The sequence below is a fragment of the Ambystoma mexicanum genome, chromosome 6p (assembly GCF_040938575.1).
Source record: "Ambystoma mexicanum isolate Mex_15411 chromosome 6p, UKY_AmexF1_1, whole genome shotgun sequence".
Lineage (NCBI taxonomy): Eukaryota > Metazoa > Chordata > Amphibia > Caudata > Ambystomatidae > Ambystoma > Ambystoma mexicanum.
In genome coordinates, this window is record NC_090935.1 from 1,521,377,230 (window position 1) to 1,521,402,199 (window position 24,970).

Below are 24,970 nucleotides of genomic sequence, written 5' to 3' on the forward strand. Positions count from 1 at the left end.
TCACACCTTTTATTGACATGTGCCCCCTGAAGTGCAGCAGACAAGCACATTAAAGGCGTTCTCAGTGCCCAAAGTCGCGCCTAAGTCAAGCCCATCTTTGCCCATCTGTGCATCAGACGGGCCCTGGGCGCCAACTCTTTCTCCCTGGGTGGTTTTCCCCCAAGACTCTCTGCTTCAACTTTCTCCTGAGAACACAGTGTTTCTTTGTGGGTCTATCTATTGTCCCTTTAACACTTTGACTACTGCAGCACCTTCTTTAAATCAGGTGAGATGTTTCTTATTAAATGCCCGCTCACCGGCAGCACATGCCTCCTCATAATGCGAACTGTTGCTTGAGCACCTGCCAGATTTAGTCTTCCTGACAGAAACCTGACTGTGTGAGACCTCTGGTCCATGATTGGTTCAGGCTCTGCCATTAAATGATAGCATTCCCTGTCTGGATAGAGGCTCTGCTCATCCGGGTGGAGGTGCTGCATTGATTTTCCGTTCTTCATTTGTCTGCTCAGTGTTACAGTTTACTCATAGCATCACAATGGAGGCAATGTGAGTCTGCGTATCAATATCTGCATCTAAAATGCTACACCTTTTGATAGTGTATTGCCCTCCTATCTCAGACCCTTCATTTACTATGGCCTTTTTGGAGCTTGCAGCTGATCTGAAAATGTGTTGCTCTGATTTAGTCATAATGGGAGAATTTAATATGCATCCTAACGGCCCATCTGACCAACAGGCTGTTTGTTTTATTTTAGCTATGCACAAATTAGGTCTTCCTCAAGTTATTTATTGAGCCTACTCACCATCTTGGTAATACACTTGATCTTATTTTCTCATCAACTGCCCTAGTGACACTGTTTCCACTCATGCATGTATTATGGACTGACCATTTGATCATACCTTTTATAGTAGAAACAACACCATCCTCTACTGCTCCTATTCTGCCTCCTGCCCCCAGTGTAGATGGCATAATGTTAAGGTATCTGAGAGATCTTGTCAGATTAATGAGACCTGTGCCACACTATCTACTACAGATCTAGCTGTGCTTTCACAGGGTTTTAGAGCTACAGGGAACAGTTTGGCCCAACTTAAATCTTCTAAGTAAAACTCTCACCCGTCTGATCCTTGGTTTACTCCCCAGCCCGCTGAAATGCGGCATCACCGTATGCAGGCAGAAAGGAAATGGTGTGTAGCCCACTATCCGCGGATGGGATCTCTCCTGCGAAAAGGACACTTCTACTTACCATAAAGCAATTCACAAAGTTAAACGTCTGTATTACACCAGTTGTGTTGAATCAGCTTTGAATAAACCTAAGGAATTGGTCAGACTTGTGCAGTCGCTTTCTTCTGTGCCTTCTTCTCTGCATCAAATATCTCTGTCTCAGACTTTATGTGATACTCTCTCTTCTTTTTTCATTGATATGATTTTCACTATTGGTCGGAAAATGTCTTCCTCTGGTTCTCAGACTATAGCCAATGTAATTTCTCCTTTAACTACAAGTCAATCTCACGTTTGGTCTTCCTTTCCATCCTTTGAATCGAATGACATTGTGGGGGCTGCACACAGATTGAAATCTGCTTCATTGAATGCCATTTCTCTTTGTCTTGAAAAAGATCATGCCCACTTTTGCACCATCTGTTGTTTGAGCTGTAAATCATTATTTTTCTACATGTTTTATTCCTCCAACTTTGAAGCATGCCCTAGTGATTCCATTTCTAAAAAAAACCTTCTTTGGATCCCCTCCTTCCAGTTAGCTATCATCCTATCTCCCTTCTTCCTTTCCTGTTTTCCCATGAACATTTTATTACATTTAAAAAAAGCAATAGACAGCCCATAGGAGAATGCATACAATTTACAGCAAGTACACTTGAGACCTTTTACAACAGTGACCAAGTAAGCAAATATAAGTCATTCAGCCCTGAGTATGGACAGCCAAAAGAATGGAGTCGCAAATAAAGACATAGAGGGGCATCTTCTCCCTAGCGAATAGCCTGGGCTGATCTGGACCACAAACCAATACAATAAACTAATAACAATTTAAAAAAAATTGTAATTGTGAAAATGATCAAAAAATTGATCTTATACACAAATCAACAATTGAAGCAAAATATATCACTATTAAATAAATTACAATTAAATCTCATCCAACTTAAAATTTGACTTCTCTAAAATCTGTTGAAATGCATTGAATGTAATTGTTTATTTATATAGCGCCTATACACAGGAAGTGTTTCAAAGCGCTCAATATATATTCTCTAAGTAAACCCAATTCATCTAACATTTGGACAATACTATATGTTAAGAATAATTTAGATTCTGCTGACATACAGTTCCAGTAATCATTTAAATTCACAAATTCATTTTATGTACAAAAAAGCGGTCCAATTAGTTTGTTCTCGCCATTGCTAAGGTTGGGCTTTCCAACAAGATATGTCGGAGGGTATCTATTTTGGCTACAGTATAACACAGCGGGCATAAATTAAGCCCAACCTCCTCCTTTTGCTCTCTTCGTACATGTTGTACATCTGTTGGAAAGAGATTCAGACATAATCTTAGAAACTCCTGTCTTGTGGCTGGACATGGATGTTGAGAGAGATAATTTGGTAATTGGTCAAGCGGTATATCAATGATCGAAAATGTTGAATAAAATGTATATGCTCTAGGACGAATGATCGTGGCAATCCAATCCCTCTCCTTTAAACCCTTCTTTGCACTCAATGGGTTACCTACAAATTCTATCAGTTCTTTATCTATATTGATTAGCAACCTATCAGCCACAGATATTATTTTTTTTTAAAACCTCAGTACCACGGGGACCTTGCATCAACCAATCTTCATCACATTCAAGGACATGCTACGAGGGTATGCATTCACACATGGGGGCAGAAACAATCCTGGGGCAGAGGTAAACCAGTAGGGCTGCCGTGGTCATACTCTAGCCAGCCTCAGGAGATTCTTGTAGATTCACTCCCAAATCAAACCATCATAAATGCTGGCATGTTTTCGTGCCTATGGTGCAAAGCCGGGAAGTCATTACTCTGCACAAAATCTATAAAGCGACGCCAAGTTTCGAGATATTCATCCAATTCCCTCTTGTTCGCAGCATCAATTTTGTCCATCGCTAACGAGAACCAGATCCTACTCCACCACTCGCGAATATCCGGGGACACAGTCCCGTTCCAATTGTGGCAGTGTAATCCAGACTGCTACCAACATATGCGTAATAAGTAAGGCACTACTGGCGGCCAGCTTATAAATACCCCCAGGACCACATTGCCCTGCAATATAGGTAAAGGATCTAACAGGAGATCCACCCCCAGTATGCTCTTGATATGGGACAAAATGTCTTTCCAATATTGCTGGATAAGGTGGCAAGGCCACCACATGTGCAGGAATGAGTCCCCTGCCTGACCACAATGCCAGCACGTGGGTGAAACAGAAGGGTGCATTTGATGGAGACATTCGGGATTAAGATACCACCATGTAAAAAAGTTTATAACCATTCTCTTTGAGTTGAATACATTGAGAAGACTTGGAGGCCTTAGACCAAATGTTTAACCAGGAAAGTTTATCAATAGTCTGTCCCATCTCAATCTGCCAACAACCCATATAAGCATGCTGGGGGCCAAACCGTTTCCCACTAAGGATCTCAAATAGAGTAGAGATTTATTTAGCCAGGAGGTTCACCAATTAACAGATCCTCAAATGCAGTGGCGTCTCTCTTCCACGCCCACTTGTCAGATTAGGTGCACTGAACCAATCAATGCCACAGCTTAATATACTGATACTTTGCAGGCTCAGGGAGGAGAAAGGGCAGACAACAGTCCTGAAAGGAAAGCGCTCGCCCAGCTGCAAATAGTTGGCCGATCCTCCACAACCCACCCACTGCCCATTGTGAAAATTCCCTCAGGGCACAGCCAGGTGGAACGGCTGGTTTTAAAAGCACTGGGACAGGAGGGAGGGAGCTGAGAATAAATGATATCTCTTGCTGGTCACGTCCCAAATTCTCAGCAAGGTCATGTGGCCAGAAGAAGCGACCTGGGGTAGCTCCTGGTCTTGCAGGGAAAACACCACTCATGTAAGAGCGTCCCATCCCTACACGCTCAATCCCATCCCACTTATCCTGCTCCCCGCTGGCACTAGAATCTAGAAAAGAGACATAGTAATAGCTTTCTAGGTCGGGCACCCTGAACCCGCCGTTGGGCCTTGTATGATATGATAGGTTATTTTTAACACGCTTAATACCCAGAGGTTTCTAAGCATGGACCCGGAGATAGAACCTGTGTTGCTCCATGTCGTCTTGCTTCAAAGGTGAGCATGTTGCCCGTGAGCTATCCTCCCAACTCTAGCTTGTAGCTAGTATGGTGTGACGGGAAACCCTAAGAGGCTTCTTAACCCAAATAAACTGAGAGACCAGCACTTGCAGATCCCTAAGGACCATCCTAAGGACCATCACCGGTAGGAACTGTCAGACATATAGAAGCTTGGGCAAGAAAGGAATTTTAACCGCAAGTCATTTTCTTCAGCCAGGAGGCCTCCTGCCAGGACCATCGCACCAAATCCTCCCTCAGCTGTTTACATAAGAGAGGGATATTACTCAGAAACAAAAGTGAGTGGGCCTTAGTAACGTGTATTCCTAAATGCCTGAATGGCGTCTGGGCTCCATTGAAAACCATACTGTTACTTTAAGTTGCTTGATGAAACTGGGGCTGGATTCCCCCCAAACCCAGGTAGGGGTGTTTGTCCAGCTTGGTTTTGCAGCAGTTGTCTGGCGAGATCATCGGTGCGCTCCTTCAATACAATTAGTTCTCTTCTGAGGGCATTAGTCTCTTGGCGAGCGACGTGCACTTCTGCCCTAAATTCCCCCAATAGTTGGGCCAGTTGGTCAGTTTCTGAAGTTTCCATAACGCCCGGGTGGGGATTTGTAGATAGGCTTCGCGTTCTGTTACGCTCACCTGGCTCCCACGGGGGCGTCGGTCAGACCCGGACTGCTGCGGCCTCCACCCAAGTGATGCGTAGTGCAGCGAAGACTGACTGGATCTGCCCTCCAATTCTTGTCTGCTTGACCCGTAGAAATATTCTCCTACAAGTGGAGAGATGGACTTAGCCACTTGTGGATTCAAGTGATAGCACCCCCACTGTCCTCCCCTCTAATCACCTCTGAAGTGCCCTCTCAGCAATCTCACCTTATATTCTTGAAAGATGAGCCCTCCATCCTGCGAAGCACGCAGGGCCGCGTTGATGACCAGTTACTTCACTGGCCTGAAGATATTGGAAGAGTTGTAGACGAATCCTGACTCCAAAAGGTCCTGGCGAAGAGCCGTAAGTATATAGTTCGTAAGAGTTCAAAATGTCTGGAATTCACTCCTGTCCAATTCCTCTTTTATCTTGCAGCTTTGACCCAATAAGAAGATTGACAGCTGAAAGCGCTCCGGTAAAAGTCTGTGTTACCCAACACTGTCTGGTAAATAATGCCAAGGGTTAATCTTGCTGCTTTCTCCTTTTCTCAGAGGTGCGGCATAGGAAGATGTGGCGTGCTGATGAATAATACCTCCGGCTGTAAAATCAGGTAAGCATATGGCGGCTAAAGAGATTGTCTCTGTCTGTTCTCTCTGCTCACCTTGTTGTTTCTTGTCCCCCTTGGGTGCAGGAATTCGGCGATGTAAAGATGGAGACAGCGCCGGATCGAAGAGATGCTGCGTGGAACGGTGAGTATGGCGCGGCGCTGCTGCTGGCGATGCGACGGGTTTAAAACAAAGTCTTTCCTCAGGTTTGAAGATGCAATGAATCCGGGATCAGGTAAGTAATCAGGTAATACTCTTGTTCTAACCTTTGCTTCTTTCCTTCTTTCTAGGTGCTCCAGGTTCGAGGCGGACGTGGCAGAAGGCTGGAGTCTGCTGCTGGCACGGTGAACTTTACGCTGCTGGATGCAGAATAGCGCGAAGCGTGTGCTGCTCTTCGGGCGTGGTTTAAATAAATAGCCCTCCAAAGTAGTCCCAGGTAGGTATTCCTCCCCGACTACACCCGAGTAACAAAATAGTCCCTAAGGTAAGTAGTCCCTTCCAGGCCTCACATGGGCTTGGATCTTCTTGCAGCATGGTCTGCATCAGGTAAGTGTGCACTTATGAGCCTGGCACCTATGGCACCAGGACTGATGTCCCATATGAGCCTGGTACCATTGGCGTCAGGTCTGAGCCCAGATAGCCCCTAGCAGGGGTTGCTGGGTTTTCTCAAGGAAACATGATGCCTGCTCCCGGGGCTGATGGACGTGGTCTGGATGCAAGGGGGTATGCATCATGACAGTGCCCTCAATGGGGTGTCTGGACACTGTCCATGCTGCCAAACACCGTGCCCATAATCAACCAAATAAGTTGCATGACACAGACAATGGAGGCCGACGCACTCTGGCCGCACACCAATGTGTAAATGTCAGACTCACAATCAGCGCACACCCTTGAACATGTCCACTGGACATCACCTGACCATACCCTCAGCACCACAATTCACCATCACATGTTCACAAAGCTGAATACACATGACCGCATTGAAGCACCTCGCAGGTCAAGCATCCATTAGTGTGCAGTATGAATTCCACCTCAGGCAATTCCGCTGTCACTGCCCCTCCCTGACAGTAACACTACATAACACCATGGCAACATGTGCAGATGAATTCAAATGGGAGAACACATGCGACAAGGATGCTTCAAATTGAACCCATCAAGTAGTGAGCAACACCTACATGAGTGCGATTTGTGCGGGAATCGGCCACAGCACATGAGTTCCAGCATGCAAGTTGACACCCTGCTTCATCTACGGTACTCTTCCCTACACTGGCGGACACTACCAACAATCACATTGTGCCATTATGACTAGTGTGAAGACATCGAGGGACACGTGCATGGCGTCTACAATAATCCATATGCATCATTATCTAAACAAGCACTATCATGTAGTCCATCAGCCTAATGCATCAAACATTGGCCAACATGCATTTGGTCTCATCCCCTGCCACACAACCCTCACATGTGTGTACATCATGGACCTTGACACTCCATCTGGGTGGCTGGTGATTCCAATGTTAAGGCCCCTAAGTCGTGTACGTCACCCAAGACCAGCACCATGGATTGCAAGTAGTTTACAGGGCAGATGGTTGTGCAGATGTGAAGTCAATAGCTGCCATTAACGAAATACTGCATGTGAGTATGAACGATGTACAGGCCGAGCACAAATGGAAATTGAGAGATACCCTTTTTGTGCTCCCATGCAGGTGATGCTGGCTATCCGCTGAAGGCGTGGCTCCTCACCCCTGTCAGGAATCCGCAGAACAGGCACGAAGAGGACTTCAATCGTGCCCATACACGCACTTGTGTGGTCATAGAGCCGACCTTTGGCCTGTTGAAGGCACAATTTCGCTGCCTCAGCAGGTCGGGAGGCACCCTCATTTACGGGCCTGAGAAGGTGGGCAAGATCATCATGGTATGTGCCATGCTGCACAACATGTGCATCCGGCGGAACGTACCTCTGCCACCTGATATGGACCAGCCACCACCAGGTGAAGTTGAAGATGAGGAAGGAGTAGATTTTGGACATCGGCCAGGTCACAACACAATTGAGGGACGTCCTGTGCGCCAATCAGTCATAGACCATTCTTTCTGATGCACTGGGATGCTGAGGGTGCTATGTATGTGGGACTCTGAGCACTGAGTGTGGGGGTATATGGGCACTGTGCACTGTCATGCAATAAATTGACACCCACCAAAGAAGCAATGTCCAGTCATGTTTTGTTTTGCTACACAACGGGTGTATTGCACAGATGGTATTTACGATGTGAATGAACCCTCCACCCCCTACAGATCACCTACCCCCTCCCACCACCTCCCAACACTCCCACACACCCTTCCCCCCTCCCACCTCCCCCAACACACCAACACACCACTCCCCCTTCCCACCTCCCCCCAACACCCCGACACACCCCTCTCTCCCTCCCACTTACCCCCAACACCCCCACACACCCCTCCTCCAACACCCCAAAACATCAATGGCACAACAGGTGTCCGGATGGACTGACAGTCAACGTGCAGAATTCCCCTGCTACTGCGGACCCCCCTTTGGAGGAGGGGGTTGAATCTCAGAGCACTGCATGCTGCACAGGGACCTGCACACAGGGCTGGTCTGAGTAGAACTGGCAGGCGTGGTAGATGTTGATGTCGACGGTTGTGGATCGGATGCCGCTGTATGCCGCTGCTCCATAGTGTTGGCTATTCTTGTGAAGATCTGGGCCACAGCTGCAAATCCATCATGGACCCGCTTAGAGTTCCTGTTGATGGCCTTGATGACGGCCGCAGTGTTCTCACGCATTGCACGGCATGTCACCCCACGATCTGCAACATATTGTTTGACTAATTTGTGCATCTCTTCTTGCCGACCCTCCATACTTGACAGATGTCCCTCGATGTCCCGTATTGCGGTGGTGGAGGTTGATGGTTGGTTTGCTGGTGTGGATGAGTCCAATACGGGGCTGTCCTCTGTTGGAGACTACTCTCCATGTCTGCCCTGTCCTTCAGAATCATGATGAGTGGTGCCCTGTGGGGTGCCCTGTGGGGTGACCTGCGTCTTGGGGTTTGTCCAACATCCTCAGACAAGATGCCTCCTACATGTGAGTAGTCATCATGGCCCTCTTCCTCATCGCCACTATGAAACGCGGATGCAGCTGTCTCCCCACCGAGCTTGTGGCAGCGGTGTGTGAGCCGTCCTGCTCAGTTTCCTCAGATGTGGCCTCACCCTGTGTGGATTGTGTCTCCAGGGGTGCAGGGACAGGTGTCTGCTGGTCCTGTGTTGGGGGCTGCGGAGCTGGTTGGGCACTGGTAAGTGACTTTTGTGGCACTTGAACCATCTTTGTTCCCCTCGACGTGGATGACCTGGTGCCATCATCCCAGCACCTGCGCCTTTTGCCAGGTGTCCTGGCCTGTGCACTTACATCGTGTTCATCGCTGTCTGCATCTGTTCCTGTGGGGGACAGAGAGAGGCAGGGCATCATTGATGATAGTACTTGCATCATGCATGCATTGGTCTTTGTGCAGTTAGTTCCATGTGGATCGTTGCATGGGGCCTACGGGTGTGTTGTGTCTTGCGTGCTGTGTGACACGTGCAGTTCATCGGTGTATCGGGTGTGTATTTGGGTATGGGAGCGGCATGCAGCAAGCATATTGATGTGACGGTGGTGGGGCCAGCATCTGGACAGGGAATGTGTGTATGATGGGCCATGTATTGGCTCGCATCACAATCACATTTGTTGGACAACTATGATCATTGGATGTCAGGTGTTTGCGGGGACCATCACCTTCATCTGCCGATGATGTGACTCCGAACTCAGCTCCATCAACTCCTTCGATGGACTCAACATCAATTAATGTGCTGCAGGTCTCTTCCCACCTTGCCAATTTTATGGGTGAGTGGGCACTGCTGCCTGTTGCCAGCCCCTGGCTGCGATTGGCCGACAGGATGTTCCTTACTCGTAGGCGCAGGTCATCCCACCGCTTTTTGCAGTCCTTCACAGTGCGTGCGATGGTGCCAACCGCACTCACTTTCCTCGCTACGTCCTCCCAAATGTCCTTCTTCATGAGCTGCGCTGGACGTCTCAGGTCAGCACAGAAGACCACGTCCGCATGCTCCACTAGCGTGTCTGCTAACATGTTGAGCACCTCTTCCTTGAATCTGGGTTAGCACAAGCGGGCAGTGCCTTTCTGGGTTGCTTTAGACATCTTCTTCAAGGTGTGTATGGCATTTTGCCAGAACATTTCCTCTCTATCAAGGATTGCAATGTATTGTGTTTTTGAAGATGGCTGCCGGAGCATTTCCCGTTCCTGCGCAATGACGTTGCTTCCGGTTCCGGTAATTACGGACCTGGTAATAACGCTAATGTTATTAGCAGTACTATTATTTAGTGGATGACGATGAAGGAGGTGCTATCAGCGGGTTTTATGATGCCGCTATCTGGGGGTTTGAGGGTCGTTACCGGTGTGGCGGTACAACCGTTACCGGCATGCAGGTATGCGCATACTCGCACAATCGTGATCAGCCGCTATTTGCGGGATCAAGCCTAGACAGACATGTTGTTACCGGCATGCCGGTAATGACGGATTTGTAGCGCAAATATCATTATGAGGCCCAATGTCTTACTCTCTCAACACTTTATGGTAAAGGAGTGCCCAAAAACCTCAATGCACGAGAACGTGATTTTAAAGAAAATGAACCTCTTATACAAAAAGTTAATTAGTATATGATATGAAATGTGTAAAGCACAGAGCTTTTTTCCTTCTTACATTCAATCACGTTGACAGGTTTTCACATTCTTCCTTCCTATTAGATCTCAGCATCCGTTGGCTAAATTACATGGTTCATCGATCTTAGAAAGGCATCACTTGGAATTTGGGAAGTTTTTGCTTGCTGATGAGGTATGTGTATGCATAATTTTGCCATTTTCTTTTTATTTGTTGAAACGTGCATGGCTACGAAAGGCCAGCCAGTATAAACACATTGTTCAGGCAGTATGAATTTGGATTTTTCCAAGGGTGTCAAGATATGTGCTTCTGATGATGTACGATTGACCTTAATAGGTTGTGCCACTATTGCTATACTCATTATTGATGGCCACCTCTATCAATTTGTAGGACAGACGGTAAAGGCTGCTCAATGGATTAATGGTTATCACTATATGCCAAGTGTGGTTTGGAGCTTCAGAAGTTACAACAAAGAGACACACATGACTGATATGAGCATTGCACTAATTCAATAATGGACCAGGGCCCGTGCCCAGAAAACTGATGTGCAATAAATATGTGTTTACTTGTTGAATTGTATTAGTTGATTTTTGTATTTATGTTTTTGAGAATAAAATGTTTTTGATTTCATGTTTAATGGGTGCAATCTCATTGTTTGGCGGGCCCTGAGGATCTTTTCTAGGCAGGAGACTTGGTTGGTCCATTGATGAATTTGTGCTTTGATACCTGCCTAGAATACCAGGGTTTCTACTAGGCCACTCTTTATTATTTTGTAATATGAGCATTGGTAATGCCAGTAGGTTTTGACTGTCACATGTCAAGTGCAGCATCCCATCCCCTGAAAATGCCATGGAATGCCTAGTAAAGTGACCATGTGGTGAGATATCTTCACATCTTCAGATTCTGCCTCATATGTTATGTCCAGGACAAAAGGCCCCAATAATACACTACATGAAACATCCATACATACAGATAATTATGTGTGCAGACATTTAGGGAGTTCTTGACTGAAGCTGGCTATTGCACAAATGCTCTTTCTTGGGAAATGTTTCCTAAAAGTAATTGAAGTAAACGTATCGCACCCACCATTCTACAGTGCTTGTGACACAACCCATGACATCACAAATGATGGCAGCACAAATACAGCTGAGCAATGGCGGATTACCAAATAGGCAAAGTTGTCACTGGCCTCTGGGCCTCATTCCTTTTAGGGGCCCCAAGAGGTATCAAAGTGGTGCAGAAAATAAAAAACCGTATGAGGAGATAATTTCCTCCTTCCTAGGTGCCTCCAGAGGGCTGAGCGGAGCATTGGGACTGGGAGGACGAGAGAAGGTGTGAAGAGCCGGCACGATAGCCTTTTGCCCTTAAGCTGTACAGAAGTATATCAGTGCAGATGGCAGCAAATGACCAGCAGTTAGGGCAAAGAGGCCAGGATGTACTACTAGAAATATTTGCCCAGACACAGTCTTACCCTTTCATCTTGGACTCATGTCTGGTTCTAGTATTTTGTGCCTGTGCATGCTGGACGTACGATCTAGGTTCAGCAAACTGCTGGTAAATGAGTATGAATCACATATACTCAGCTACTGAACATTCCTCTTATCCCATTGTCCTAGCCTTGACTTACCTCCTTTCAATCTGTACCACTTGTTTGGCATTGTTTATGCTTACTTGGTTCCCCTCACCCAGTACTCCTGTTTCTCCCCACGTTTGCCTGCTTCATCTGATCCAGGTGCTCATGGTGTGTGTGTTGTGATTGGAAGGAGTCTTACCCTGTCTCCTTTTGTCTCAGCCATCATGTTCTATATGTTGGCTATTTAAATTACTAAAGGGGGGGCGTGGTTTGGCGCTGATGGGAATTTGTAATTGGTTATTTATAGCGCACTTAATACCCAGAGGTTTCTATGTGCGGACCCGGGGATAGAAACTGTGTTGCTCTGCGTCGTCTTCCTTCCAAGGCATGCGCATTGCCCCTGGGCTATCCTCCCGAGACAATAGCCGCCTGAACGTGTCGCTCCTGCCCGCATTCTTCCTTTCATTATTCCTAATGTGCAACTCTTCTTAAAATCATCTATAAATCTACTGGAGGTTGGCTGAGGAGGACTGCACTGCCTTTACTGCACCCATTTCTATTTCAAGGAAGGTCCGCTCTAGCTTCCGTAACGCTGTCACACCTGAAGAAGCAGCCAGGCCCTCCTCTACGCAGCACAGAGCTCCAACTGACAGCACGCCTCAAAGCAGCTTTCATCGCCAGCTAATGGTCAAAAAACATTCAGCGCTTTGGAATTCATGTCAAAATTCAGGTACTTTATCATACTATGTACTAGTTTTAGCTGAGTAAACACTTTCTTGCTGAATTTATTTAAATTTGCTCATGACGGAACGTTCCACATACCGACAGAAACCCTTTTTTACTCATATCTTGCATATATCATATTTACTGATTTATCATACGCTACCCATTATTATGGCTTCAACAAGGAATTGTCAGAAAAATTCCTCAGGTGTCAAGGAGCAACAAGGGTCTAACTCGACCACCACCCTGAAATGCCACAAAAGGGACTCCTCCACCAATAATCAATGAAGACCCCACATGGTGGCACTTCTACATGAAATTAGGTCTCTAAAACCCTTTATCGGGACCACTAATCAGAAACTTCAACAACTTGATGATAGGTGGTGTGCATTTGAAAACAGACTGAGTGAAGAGGAAAATAGAATCAACACAGTAGAGGATGTTGCACCACGAGTACTTCAGCTGGAGAAAACCATAAGGGTGCTACAAAAACATGATGAGGACCTGGAAAACCGCGGGAGATAGAACAAACCAGAGTATCGGGCCTTCCTGAAAGATGTGAGGGGAACAATGCCATTATGTTCCTCCAATAAAATGCTCCGTCATTACTTCATTATTTTCTTCACTAAGGAAATTGTGTTTAATATCCAACGTGCACATCCCATTGGTCCCATGAAAAACCTTCAAGCTTCCCAACCAACACCATGCACCATCATATTCTTACTTTTGGAATACACCAAGCTCCAACTTATCATATCCAAGGCAAAAGAAATTAACCCCCTGGTCTGGCACGATTACAGAGTTTACATCACACAAGATGTGGCAAGAAAGTTTGCCCAGAGAAGGAAGTAATTCCTAAACTATCGCCCGACACTGAAACAATTGAATGCAACATATGGTCTTTTTCACCCATGCTCCTTCTAAGTTACCATTAACAGTAAAACATCCGTCTTCGACGAACCAGCAGACCTCAAGGCCTTCATCAGAAACTTCATCAGAAACTTGAAAAATTACAACATGGACACTTTGTCTCCTCTTGTCCTCAGCTACCCCTGGAACTTGACTCTCCAAGCATCTTCTTTGAAATTTCAGCCCGACCGCAAAATCCACTTTATGATTCAATATATTCATATATAATCTTACGGGCCTGGGGGGTGTTTGGTCACCCTTCCCATTTTAGGACCCCTTTCTGATCCTTCCTGCTGTCACCTTGTTGTCCAGTCTTTTTTTGGCTTTTGCCCTTTCTTGTCTTTTTTTCTTTTCTTTTTTTGGGTAAACTTGACATTTTCAGGATCTTTTTCTGTCCTCTGTACAATGCTCCATAAGCTTCCATATTCTATGTATGTCTGATTACATATATGTCAATTGTTTACCTCCCTGACCATTCCTTCATGTTCTTCCCTCATGTTTGCTGCTTATCATGGTTTCGTACAACACCCACATTTGATCTCTAGTACATTTTTTTAATTATAGTTAGATTTTACTGTACTATGTCGTGCAATAATCTTTTGCTGTGTTTCATGGAATGTTAAAGGTATAAATAATCTGATCAAAATGGGCCTCATCACGACTTGGGCGGTAACCCTTAAATTCTGCAGTAGCGCTATTACCACCGGATTTAAGGGTCTGCCAAATCAGGACTTCGGCGGATTTCGCCCCAGCTCTGAGCTAGGGGGAAATCCACTGAAAATTTGCGCTCATACCGCCGGCGGGAAATCCGCCGGCGGTATTAGTGCGAAATTTCCCCATTGAGCCCAATGGGGAATGGGGCATTCCCGAATGGGCTCAATGGGGAATGGGGATTAACATTACCGCCGAACTCATGATCCGGCGCTATTAGCGCCGGGGAGTTCAGCGGTAGGGCAGATAGCGCCGGCACTAATAGCCCCGGCGTTACCGCCCAAGTCGTGATGAGGCCCATAAGATTATAACACACCTTAATAATTCAGGCCTGATGTGGCATTTATTCAAGAAACACCTTTCCCTAGAAGAATCCCTAGAAGAATCCTTGAAACTGAAAGCATTTTGGGTTAAAGAAGTTATTCCCAGCACTGCTATTGACAAGAAAAATGACGTCGCCATTCTCACCACAAAAAATCTGGCCCATAAGATTATAGCCTTCGGCAATGATGACATAGGAAGATGAGTGTGGGTTGATCTACAATTGGGCTCTGACATTGTCTCTATTATGAATATATATGGCCCCACTGAACCAGACACATGCGTTTAGGATACAATCCAACATACAATTGTACAATCATCTCACACTGTGGTGACTTCAATAATGTAATAGATCACTTTGTGGACAGAAGATCCAAATGCGTCTTCAAAAGTTCTAGAACCCATGTCTCTTTCACCCGCTGCATTTCAGAAATAGGTCTTACCTGGAGGCTTTCCCATCCCTCAAGTACAGACTTTACTTTTCACTCTCCCCCTCATGATACTTTCTCACAAATTGATTACATATTAGTGGTCAAGTCATTATCACACACAATTATTGACTTCAAGATCGATAACATTATTATATCAGCTCACGCCCCTGTCATCACTACCTTCGATCGGTTTGATATATTTAAACATTGTGCAAAATGGAGATTTAATAACAATCTACTTAATGATAAGGAATTTACCCAATCCTTTCCCACAATTCTCCACCAGTTCTTTGATGACAATTTAGACGAACATACCTCAACACTTAATAACTGGGATGCTTTCAAAGCTGCCCTTTTGGGTCATAGCATTTATGAGTAAAAAGAAGAAGGAATATAAAAAGAAACGAGATGCCCTTTTCACACAGTTAAAACTTGCTGAGAAACAATATTATTCATCTCCCTCAAAGAGTGGCCATCACAATGTTTTAACTGTGCGCTTCAAAATCAATAATAAACTTACTGAACTAGTGTTACGCTCACCTGATTCCCACGGGGGCGTCGATCTGGACTGGCCCGCTGTTGCTTCCACCAGAGTAACACGTTGAGCCGAGATGACAGACTGGACAGACCCACTTAGCTTCGTTTGTTGGACTCGTACGAATATCTTTCTGCAATGGAGAAAGGGAATTAACCTCCTGTAATCTGAGCGTTAACCCGCCTTCCCACTCCCCTTGTCTGCCCACAGAACACTCCTGAAGTTCCCTCTTAATCTCACCTGAAGATTTGGAAAGATGAGCTCTCCATCCTGCGTCGAGCGCAGGGGCGCGTAGACGACCAGTTACTTCACTGGCGTGGAGGAATTGGTGAGTTCCAGTATTGACTCTAAGTCCAATTGTTCGTAAGAGTTCAAAAGTCTGATCTTCACTCTGCCAGATTCCTTGCAGGTTGCAGATTTAAACTACCAGAAGAGTTCCAAGTGGCAATTGGTAAGATCCTGGTAAATCTATTGTGGTTCTCCCCTTTGGGGCCGGGGTACAGCGATGATGCAGAATTAACTGCGCCGAACCGAAATGAGGTGAGTACCCGTCTGTGGTAATCAGGTAAGTCTTTGGGGGTGATTTGTATTGTCCTTGTTTTTTCCCCTTAGGGGCCGGGGTGCGGCAGTGATGCAGAATTGACTACGCCGACCCGAGATGAGGTGAGTACCCCCCCGTGGTAAATCAGGTAAGTCTTTGGGGGTGGTTTGTATTGCCCTTGCTCACCTATCTGTTCTTGTCTCCCCCAGGTGTTGAAGAATGGCCTGGAGATGCTGGATTCGCGATGAAGTAAAGGAATGCAGCCCCGGTTGGTGAGTTCAGTGCGGCTCTGCGAGGTGCGTGGCAATGCACCTTAGAAGGCTCCTCTCTTCCAGATCAACGATGTGCTGGATCAAGGATTCAGGTAAGGGTTTTGTTCTGACCTCTTCTCCTTTTCTTGTTCCAGGTGTTCCAGGGCTGAAGCGGGCGTGGCTGAAGACTGGAGCTGCTGAAGACACGGTGAGCGTTACGCTGCAGCAAGCAGAATAACGCGAAGCACGTGTGGCTGTCCGGGTGTGGCTTAAATAGCCTTGGAAGAAGTCCCAGGTAAGTATTCTTCCACAGCCCCACCCGAGAGGAAAGGAGTCCCTGAGGTAAAGTAGTCCCTCTAAGCCTCATTTGGCTTGTGGCTTCGTGCAGCATGGTCTGCATCAGGTAGGTATGCAGCATGGTCTGCAACAGGTAAGATTTCTGTAATGAGCCTGGCGCCCATGGCGCCAGGACTGACTTTATTCTTATCAGCCTGGCGACATAGGCGCCAGGACTGTAGCCAAAGAGCCCCTAACTGGGGTTTTTGGGTATGCTTCAAGTGGCATGATGCCTGCTTCCGGGGTTGCTGGGCCTGGTCTGGCTTTCCGGGGGCAGGCATCGTGACAACTAGCATCCGGATCCATATTAAAATTCTAATCCAAAATGATTCAAATTTCTAACAGAGCAGGCAAATCCCTTGCCTCCGACCTCAAAGCTCACAAGGAGAAAATATGTATTTCCCATATTAATAATGCGCAAGGGATTACGGTTACTAAACCACATGAGATAATAGATGTCTTCAAAATATTCTACTCTAACCTATACACACCAGAAGTTGATACACTCTTAATCAATCTAGATCAATTATTTTAAAATATTATAAGATACTCATATCCCAGTCTAGACCTTAGCAGTTTGAACAGGTTTATTACTATTCAAGAAATGAATCGTGAAATCTCTGAATTACGAAAGGGTAAAGCTCCTGGCCCAGATGGCTTATCCATAGAATTCTTTAATCATTTCTCCTCATACCTCTCCCCTAAATTAGAAGCGCTATACACTTATTTTGCAAACAGACATTTTTCATCATGCTCATTCGCCGAGGCACTATTAATTCTGTTCCCGAAGACACAAAATGATTCAAAAACTATCGTCCAATCTCGCTAATCAATGTAGAATGTAAGATCAATGCTTAGGATTTGGCCGATCTGATTGAATAATTTCTCCTCACCTAATCAAATCTGACCAAAGTGGCTATATTAAAGATATTTTTGAAGAAAGGTAGCAGGCGCCCCTCTCCAGAAAGAACATGGCATGATAACCTGTTCTGTGTTTTTTTTTTCCCACTTTGAGGGTTTGCTGCCATTGCTTTTTGCTCACTGTACCTTTCACAGATGGGAAGTATCCGTTTGCATATCAGTCTAAAACTCTCAAAGTGGAAAAAAACACAGAACAGCTTATCATGCCATGTTCTTTCTAGAGAGAGGCGCCTGCAACCTTTTTTGACATTATTTTTAAAGGAACTTGCTGTTGGTCACCCTAAGTTACCTGGGGGAACCCAGACGTGGACCTCTTGCTCACTGTGCTCAGAGAGGCACAGCTCCACCTCACTGATGAGGCCCTACAAGACTGAAACATGTGAATGGGGTTGCTGTTGGTACTCTTGTTCAGAAGGGAATTGCCATTGCATGTCGTTGATGGACTGTCCATGTGGGCAGGACAAAGACTGATATGCAAATGGTTATTTCCCATCTGTGAAAGGTACAGTGAGCAAAAAGCGATAGCTGCGGACTCTCAAAGTGGGAAAAACCACAGAACAGGTTATCATGCCATGTTCTTTCTAGAGAGGGGCGCCTGCTACCTTTTTAAAAAAATGTTTTAAAGGATCTTGGGGTTGGTCACCCTAAGTTACCTGGGGGAACACAGACGTGGACCCCTTGCTCCCTGTGCTCTGAGAGGCACAGCTCCACCTCATTGATGAGGCCCAACAAGGGTTAAACACGTGTATGGGGTTGCTGTTGGTACTCTTGTTCAGAAGGGAATTGCCATAGCATGGGGCGGACAAAGACTGATTTGCAAATGGATATTTCCCATCTGTGAAAGGTATAGTGAGCAAAAAGCGATGGCTGCAGACTCTCATAGTGGGAAAAAACCACAGAACTGGTTATCATGCCATGTTCTTTCTAGAGAGGGGCGCTTGCTACCTTTTTTGATTTTATTTTAAAAAGAAGTTGGGGTTGGTCACCCTAAGTTACCTGGAGGAACCCAGACGTGTAACCTGTGCTCACTGTGCTTAGAAGAGCACAGCTCCACATCACTGATGAGGCACAACAAGGCTGAAACACGTGTGTGGGGTTGCTGTTGGTACTCTTGTTCAGAGGGAATTGCCATAGCATTTTGGTGCTGGACTGACCATGTGGGTGGGACAAAGACTGATATGCAAATGGTTATTTCCCATCTGTGAAAGGTACAGTGGACTGCGGACTCTCAAAGTGGAAAAAACCACAGAACTGGTTATCATGCCATGTTCTTTCTAGAGAGGGGCGCTTGCTACCTTTTTTGATTTTATTTTAAAAAGAAGTTGGGGTTGGTCACCCTAAGTTACCTGGAGGAACCCAGACGTGTAACCTGTGCTCACTGTGCTTAGAAGAGCACAGCTCCACATCACTGATGAGGCACAACAAGGCTGAAACACGTGTGTGGGGTTGCTGTTGGTACTCTTGTTCAGAGGGAATTGCCATAGCATTTTGGTGCTGGACTGACCATATGGGTGGGACAAAGACTGATATGCAAATGGTTATTTCCCATCTGTGAAAGGTACAGTGGACTGCGGACTCTCAAAGTGGGAAAAAACACAGAACAGGTTATCATGCCATGTTCTTTCTAGAGAGGGGCGTTGTTACGCTCACCTGGTATCCACAGGGACGCCACCCAGCTGGGTTACTCGCTGGTATGCTTCTCAGCTTTGCCCTGATGTGGTCTGCGGGGAAGGTTCTGCCTGAAAATACAGGAGGACTGTGTTCAAGACGGGCCGACTGGGGTAAGTATCCTCCCTCCACCACCGTATGCTTTCAGTCCCTCTGGCGCCCTCTCCTCACCTTGTGGTAGAATTAGGTGTGCTCTACGTCCTGCCTTCTTTGCAGGGGCGCGTTGTCTTTCATGGGCGAGTGCGGTCCAGTTATTTCACTGACGCCGGCCCGTTTGATATTGTTCAGGTAGGTCTTATTGCTGTTCTTTAGTTTTGTTGCTATCCTGAATGCCTTTCTTTGTTTAAAATCTCTTTTTTCTCCCTTATGTATGCGGAGCTTCAGCGCGGCGAACTGGCTTGGTTGACCCCCGCTGGTAAATGATGGCGCATTAAGAGCGCTATGAGGTGGGAAGTAAGCGCTATGCACAGCGCTGCGAAGTCTTGCCTTTGCTAACCTGTGTTTTCTTTCCTTCTAGACGCGGTGTTCTTCAGCGCGAGTGGAATGTCCGGAGTGGTGCCAGCCGAGAGGCGACCAGCCAGGTAAGCCTTTTGAGCAGTTCGTAATTTGTAAATGTCTCTACAGCTTTCTTTAATCTTGCCTCTATCTTCCTCTTTCAGGTCGTTCTGTCCGGGAGGCGTGCAGATTTGAGGAAGCTGTTCTCAGTAGCTGCGAGTGTTTAAAGATGAAGACTGCAGGTAAGATGCTGCTGCTAATGATGTTCCTTTTGTCTCCTTGCAGGTTCTGCTTCTCCGAGGTTCGAGGGAATAGCTGGACACTGTGAGCGTCCTGTTGCAAGCTGCAAAGTAGCACAAATCATGTTCTGCAGTCAGGGTGTGGTTTATATAGCCCAGGTAAAGTAGTACCAGGGAAAGTAGTTCCAGGCCTGCCACACCCAAAACACTAGACCGCATAGCTTGGTTCTTTGGAACCAAGCTATGTGGATGCCTCCATGTTGGCTGACAATAAAATAAAGTACTTCCCAAGCACATTGTTGTCCATGGTGTATGAGCCTGGCGCCATAGGCGCCAGGACTGGCCCCATGAGGGCTTTTGAAGAGGATGCCAGGCTCTAAAGGCCCGAGTCTTGACTCCACCTGGCCAATGGGTTTGCCAGAGGGGGTTTTGGGCGAGGTCGTGACAGGCGCCTGCTACCTTTTTTGAAAATCTTTTGAAAGGAACTTGGGGTTGGTCACCCTAAGTTACCTGAGGACACTCAGATGTGGACCCCTTGCTCACTGTGCTCATAGAGGCACAGCTTCACCTCAGTGATGAGGCCCAACAAGGCTGAAAGGCGTGCATGGGGTTGCTGTTGGTACTCTTGTTCAGAAGGGAATTGCCATAGCATTTCGCTGCTGGACTGCCCATGTGGGCGGGACAAAGACTGAAATGCAAATGGATATTTCCCATCTGTGAAAGGTACCATGAGCAAAAAGCGATGGCTGTGGACTCTCAAAGTGGAAAAAAAAACACAGAACAGGTTATCATGCCATGTTCTTTCTAGAGAGGGGCGCCTGTTTTTTTAAAACTACATTAAAGATAGAAATAGCTCTTCAAATGCAAGACTTTTAGTCAATGTTATTGATTATATTGCTTAAAATAATGCTGACAAATATGCATATGCTGCTATCTTTCTTGACGCTTAAAAAGCTTTTGATCGAGTCAGTTGGGACTATCTGTTTCGGGCCCTACAGTGGCATGGATGTGGCGGTGGCTTTATCTCCCTTGTATAATTACTATACTCCAATCTCTAATCCTCCATTTTCATGAACAGCCAATCTTCCACGTTTTTCCCATTCAAAAGGGGTACAAGACAAAGATGCTCCCTTTCCCCGATTCTCTACGTTTTATCCCTTGAACCACTCTTGCAATAAATCCGATCATATCTGAGTATCCTGGGTATTTGATGTTGTAAATATGAAGCCAAAACAGCTGCGTATTCAGTCGATATTCTTATCCTTTTAAAGGATCCTAAAGAACATCTCCCTGCCTTACTGTCAGCACTAGGTCAATTCTCCCTTGCATCAGGTTAGAAACTTAATAAAGACAAATCCGAAATTCTTCCACTTAACTTTTATTGTTTAAAACATGAAATAGACTTGTATGGTTTTAAATGGTGCGAGAAATCCATCAAATATTTAGGCCTTCAATTCTCCTACTCACTTAACACCACCATTAAACTTAATACAGATGCCCTTCTACAAAGATTAAAGGATCTAACCTCCAGGTGGTCCCCTCTGTATTTATCTTGGTGGGGGCGCTTTGACACAATTAAAGTGATGCTGTCTCCCATTGTACTTTTTTATTTACAAATGCTATCAATCCCTCTCCCTTCCACCTTTTTTAAATCTGTGAACTCAGTACTAATTAACTTCCTATGGGGTAAGGGCAAATGCAAAAGAATCTCTATCAACAAATTGAAAGCTCCCTTTAACGAAAGGCGGGGTCGAGTTCCCTGACTTTAAGTAATACGATGATGCATTTTTAACCAAGCAGACCAGTACATGGTTCACCTCTGAAGAAGACACTGATCCTCCCACTTTGTATTAATTTGAGAAAGAATTAGTATCCCCTATTGACATGTGTGATTTAATTTACATTTTTGGCCCCAAGTTCTCAAAATTCTCATGAACTGGCAAAGCCTCCATACACGCCCTTCGTTCCTTTCTGTTTACCAATGTAAATTCTACATCAAAGTTATTCTCCCTATTTTATGGCACAACAAAAATATTGCTTCAAATGGCAGACCATTCAGTAAGAGGTCTTGGTTGGACAGAGGTATTAAGTTCATCCATCAAATTTACAGGGCTTCCAATTGGATATCCTTCCACGATCTAAAGAGGAACTTCCATCTACTATGATCAGACTTTAACTTCTACAATAATGTATTAAATGCGTGCTTGCATACATTCAAGCACTTCTCTAACTATGAACTCACCCCTATCCCTACAAGATTGCTTTTTCTAACCAAGACATCTGCTGCTAAAGCATCACAATATTATAATTTGTTCATGCATGCCAACCCGCGAATATTACAAATACAAATAAAATATCCTATCATATTAAGAAACCCTCAGAACTTCAATGGGAAGCTGATTGTGGCATTTCGTTTGATGGCACTATGTGGTGCAAACAATGGTCCAGACTTAAAAGTAATTCTCCATCTGCCAATATCACACAGCGTTTGCTCTTCTTTTTGCACAGGTCGTATATAATCTCAATGAAACTCTAAGTCCTCACATGTCGATGATGGACATTGTTGGTACTGTGGGAAGGAAAATGGTAACTTTGTACATATGTTTCCTGAATGTTCGCTAGTATTTGAGGTTTGGAAAGTAAATTCGAGTTTCTTGAAAACCGTATTCAAAATTGATTTACCCTTATCACTCATTAACATTCTACTGGCCAGCATCTTGTGTGATGACAGCCTGAACAACCCATCTTCTCTACTGTATGACCTTTCAGTTAAATTGATTACAACCAACTAGAAACAATTTAAAAACCTAAATACTAAAGCTTGGTGGAATATTGTATGCCACGTACACAGACTAGAACATTGGATGGCCACTTGTCTGCATCAAATAACTAAATACAACAAAATTACTTGTCATACTACAATATGTCTACTCATGGCTCTTGAACTGTATATTCAAACTTGCACGTTAAGTGCCATTATTTGTACCATATTAGGTTGGTGTTCAATTTATGTCTAAATACCACTTTTATTTTGTTCATCTTTAAGTAGTCGATGCCACTACCTGTTCTTCACCATATTTCACTCTTCCTTCATCATCTCCCTATTGTATCTTGTATGTCCTTTGTCTCTTGTCCTCACACTCTGTTTGTGCGGCCCATCAACATGAATTACCCAGACCATATTGTTTATTCGCAGAGTAAGCTCTAATTCACTATAACTGTTCTATAACTGTTCTAAACATTATGCTCTCCAAACACTCCTTATCTCATGATTATCAGTTGTAGCAATATGCTCTATGGCTCTGTTTTGCATATCATATGTTAATGAATTATTAAAATCTTTAAAAAAATTATTTGACTTAAAGTACTAAAGGATTCTTGTCTCACAATTGTGTAAGCCATTTGCTTGTGACTCTGTATTTAGCATTGGTGGGGTATGAGTTCTGTTGTGCCAAAACCGTTATATTAGCATGAATAAGTACCACCCTCCCTCTGACCACTAACAGCAGGGTAGGGAAGGCCGAATCTGGTGACTCCTTATGCCAATCAGGGGTTCTCTGGTGCAGTGTTTATGCTGTCTTCAATGAGAAGGTTAATGGTTTGATTTGAGTTTTTTTCAGACTTAGGCCTTATTCAATAAAGATCTTGGCTGTGCATACTTTGAATCACAGTTGATTACTTTTATTTCTGGATTCTATGATTTGATTTGATTATATATTTTTTGACACTTTTCAACACCTCTTGTACAAGTAAACCACTATGCATGCAGGAACTTTGTACCATTGGCAATCAGTAATGTCAGGCGTAAAAGGGACAACAGTTGAGCATGCAAACACTGAATAACACCAGTACATAGCAGAAGGATGTGCAAGTTTGATAATTGCTGGTCATTTGTCTCGAATATATATATATATATATATATATATATATATATATATATATATATATATATATATATATATATATATACCAAAACAGGCTCACACTTAGGGGCATTTTAGGCCCCTTCATACCCAATCTTTTTTGTCCTGGCCAGGTGCCTAGGATTTATATACCCCACGGATGATTAAAGAGGTGACTATTGATCTTGTAAGCCATTTGAATCCACTGCTTTAGTTAAGCACAAGGTGCACACAGATGTTGGATCCAATGGTGTGAAAAAAACCCAGGTCTCAAATGTATTCTATTGAATATTATTTCAAAAAGGCTATGAATCATTTAAAGGTGAAAGGTTCACAGTCAGGGCATTTCCTGGAGGAAGAGGTGAGGGCAGTGGTCTTTTCCAACAAAGAACCAATCCCATGACCTTTATTAATGAGTTCCCTGTGTGCAAGAATTGATTCCCACCGGTATTTATCTGTAATACTGAAAATAACTTGGCAAACATTGTCTTGGGGTGAAACCCAGCAGTTCAGACTGGACTCCCCATTTGGCCAGTGTCTGGGTTGTTTGTTATTTGTGGCAGTTTGTTCTAGTGGCAGATGTGTGGCTTGTGTGTTTGTGTGTAGTAAGAATAGCCCATATGGGCATGTTTGGTACGTGGGAGGTATGCAGGAGAGGAGTGAGCAGCAGGTGTGGTTAGTAGTTAGTAGTGTGTGGTTGTTTTATTGCTGGTTCCAGGATCCATGCTTTCCCATGAGTTGTGGAAGGTGCCTATTTTAATGCTTGTCTCTGTCAATTGAATAACCATGTTTTCAGTTGTTTTCTGAAGGTTAGGTGAACCTCTGTCGTTCTTATTTTCTGTGGTATCGAGTTCCATAATTTGGCAATCAAATGTGGTTCCTCTGGATATCCTTTTCTCATAGTCTTTCATTTTGTTTTGGAGGTCATTGCTCGATCTTAGGTTTCTTCCTGGTTGGTAGCAGTTGACTTGGAAAAATTGGCCTCCTTGTCCATGTAGTGATTTGTGATTTGTGAGCGATGCAGAGGGCTTTGAAGTTACTGTGTTTTTTATTGAAAGCCAATGTAGCCTTCTCAGGGCTGGTGTGATGTGGTCTCTTCTGTTTATTCTCAGGAGTAGGTTTACTACAGTATTTTGGAT

At 44.9% G+C, this 24,970-nt stretch overlaps 1 protein-coding gene across 2 annotated transcripts in view; it reads left to right on the top strand.

Moving 5' to 3' along the window:
- The window catches only part of PDE6B (phosphodiesterase 6B), a 653,633-nt gene that overhangs the window by 445,427 nt on the left and 183,236 nt on the right, over positions 1-24,970 (top strand). For both annotated transcript variants that reach the window (XM_069626382.1, XM_069626383.1), the window contains one exon: positions 10,362-10,449. In XM_069626382.1, coding sequence (XP_069482483.1) covers positions 10,362-10,449 — 88 coding nt within the window. The remainder of the gene's footprint in view (positions 1-10,361; positions 10,450-24,970) is intronic.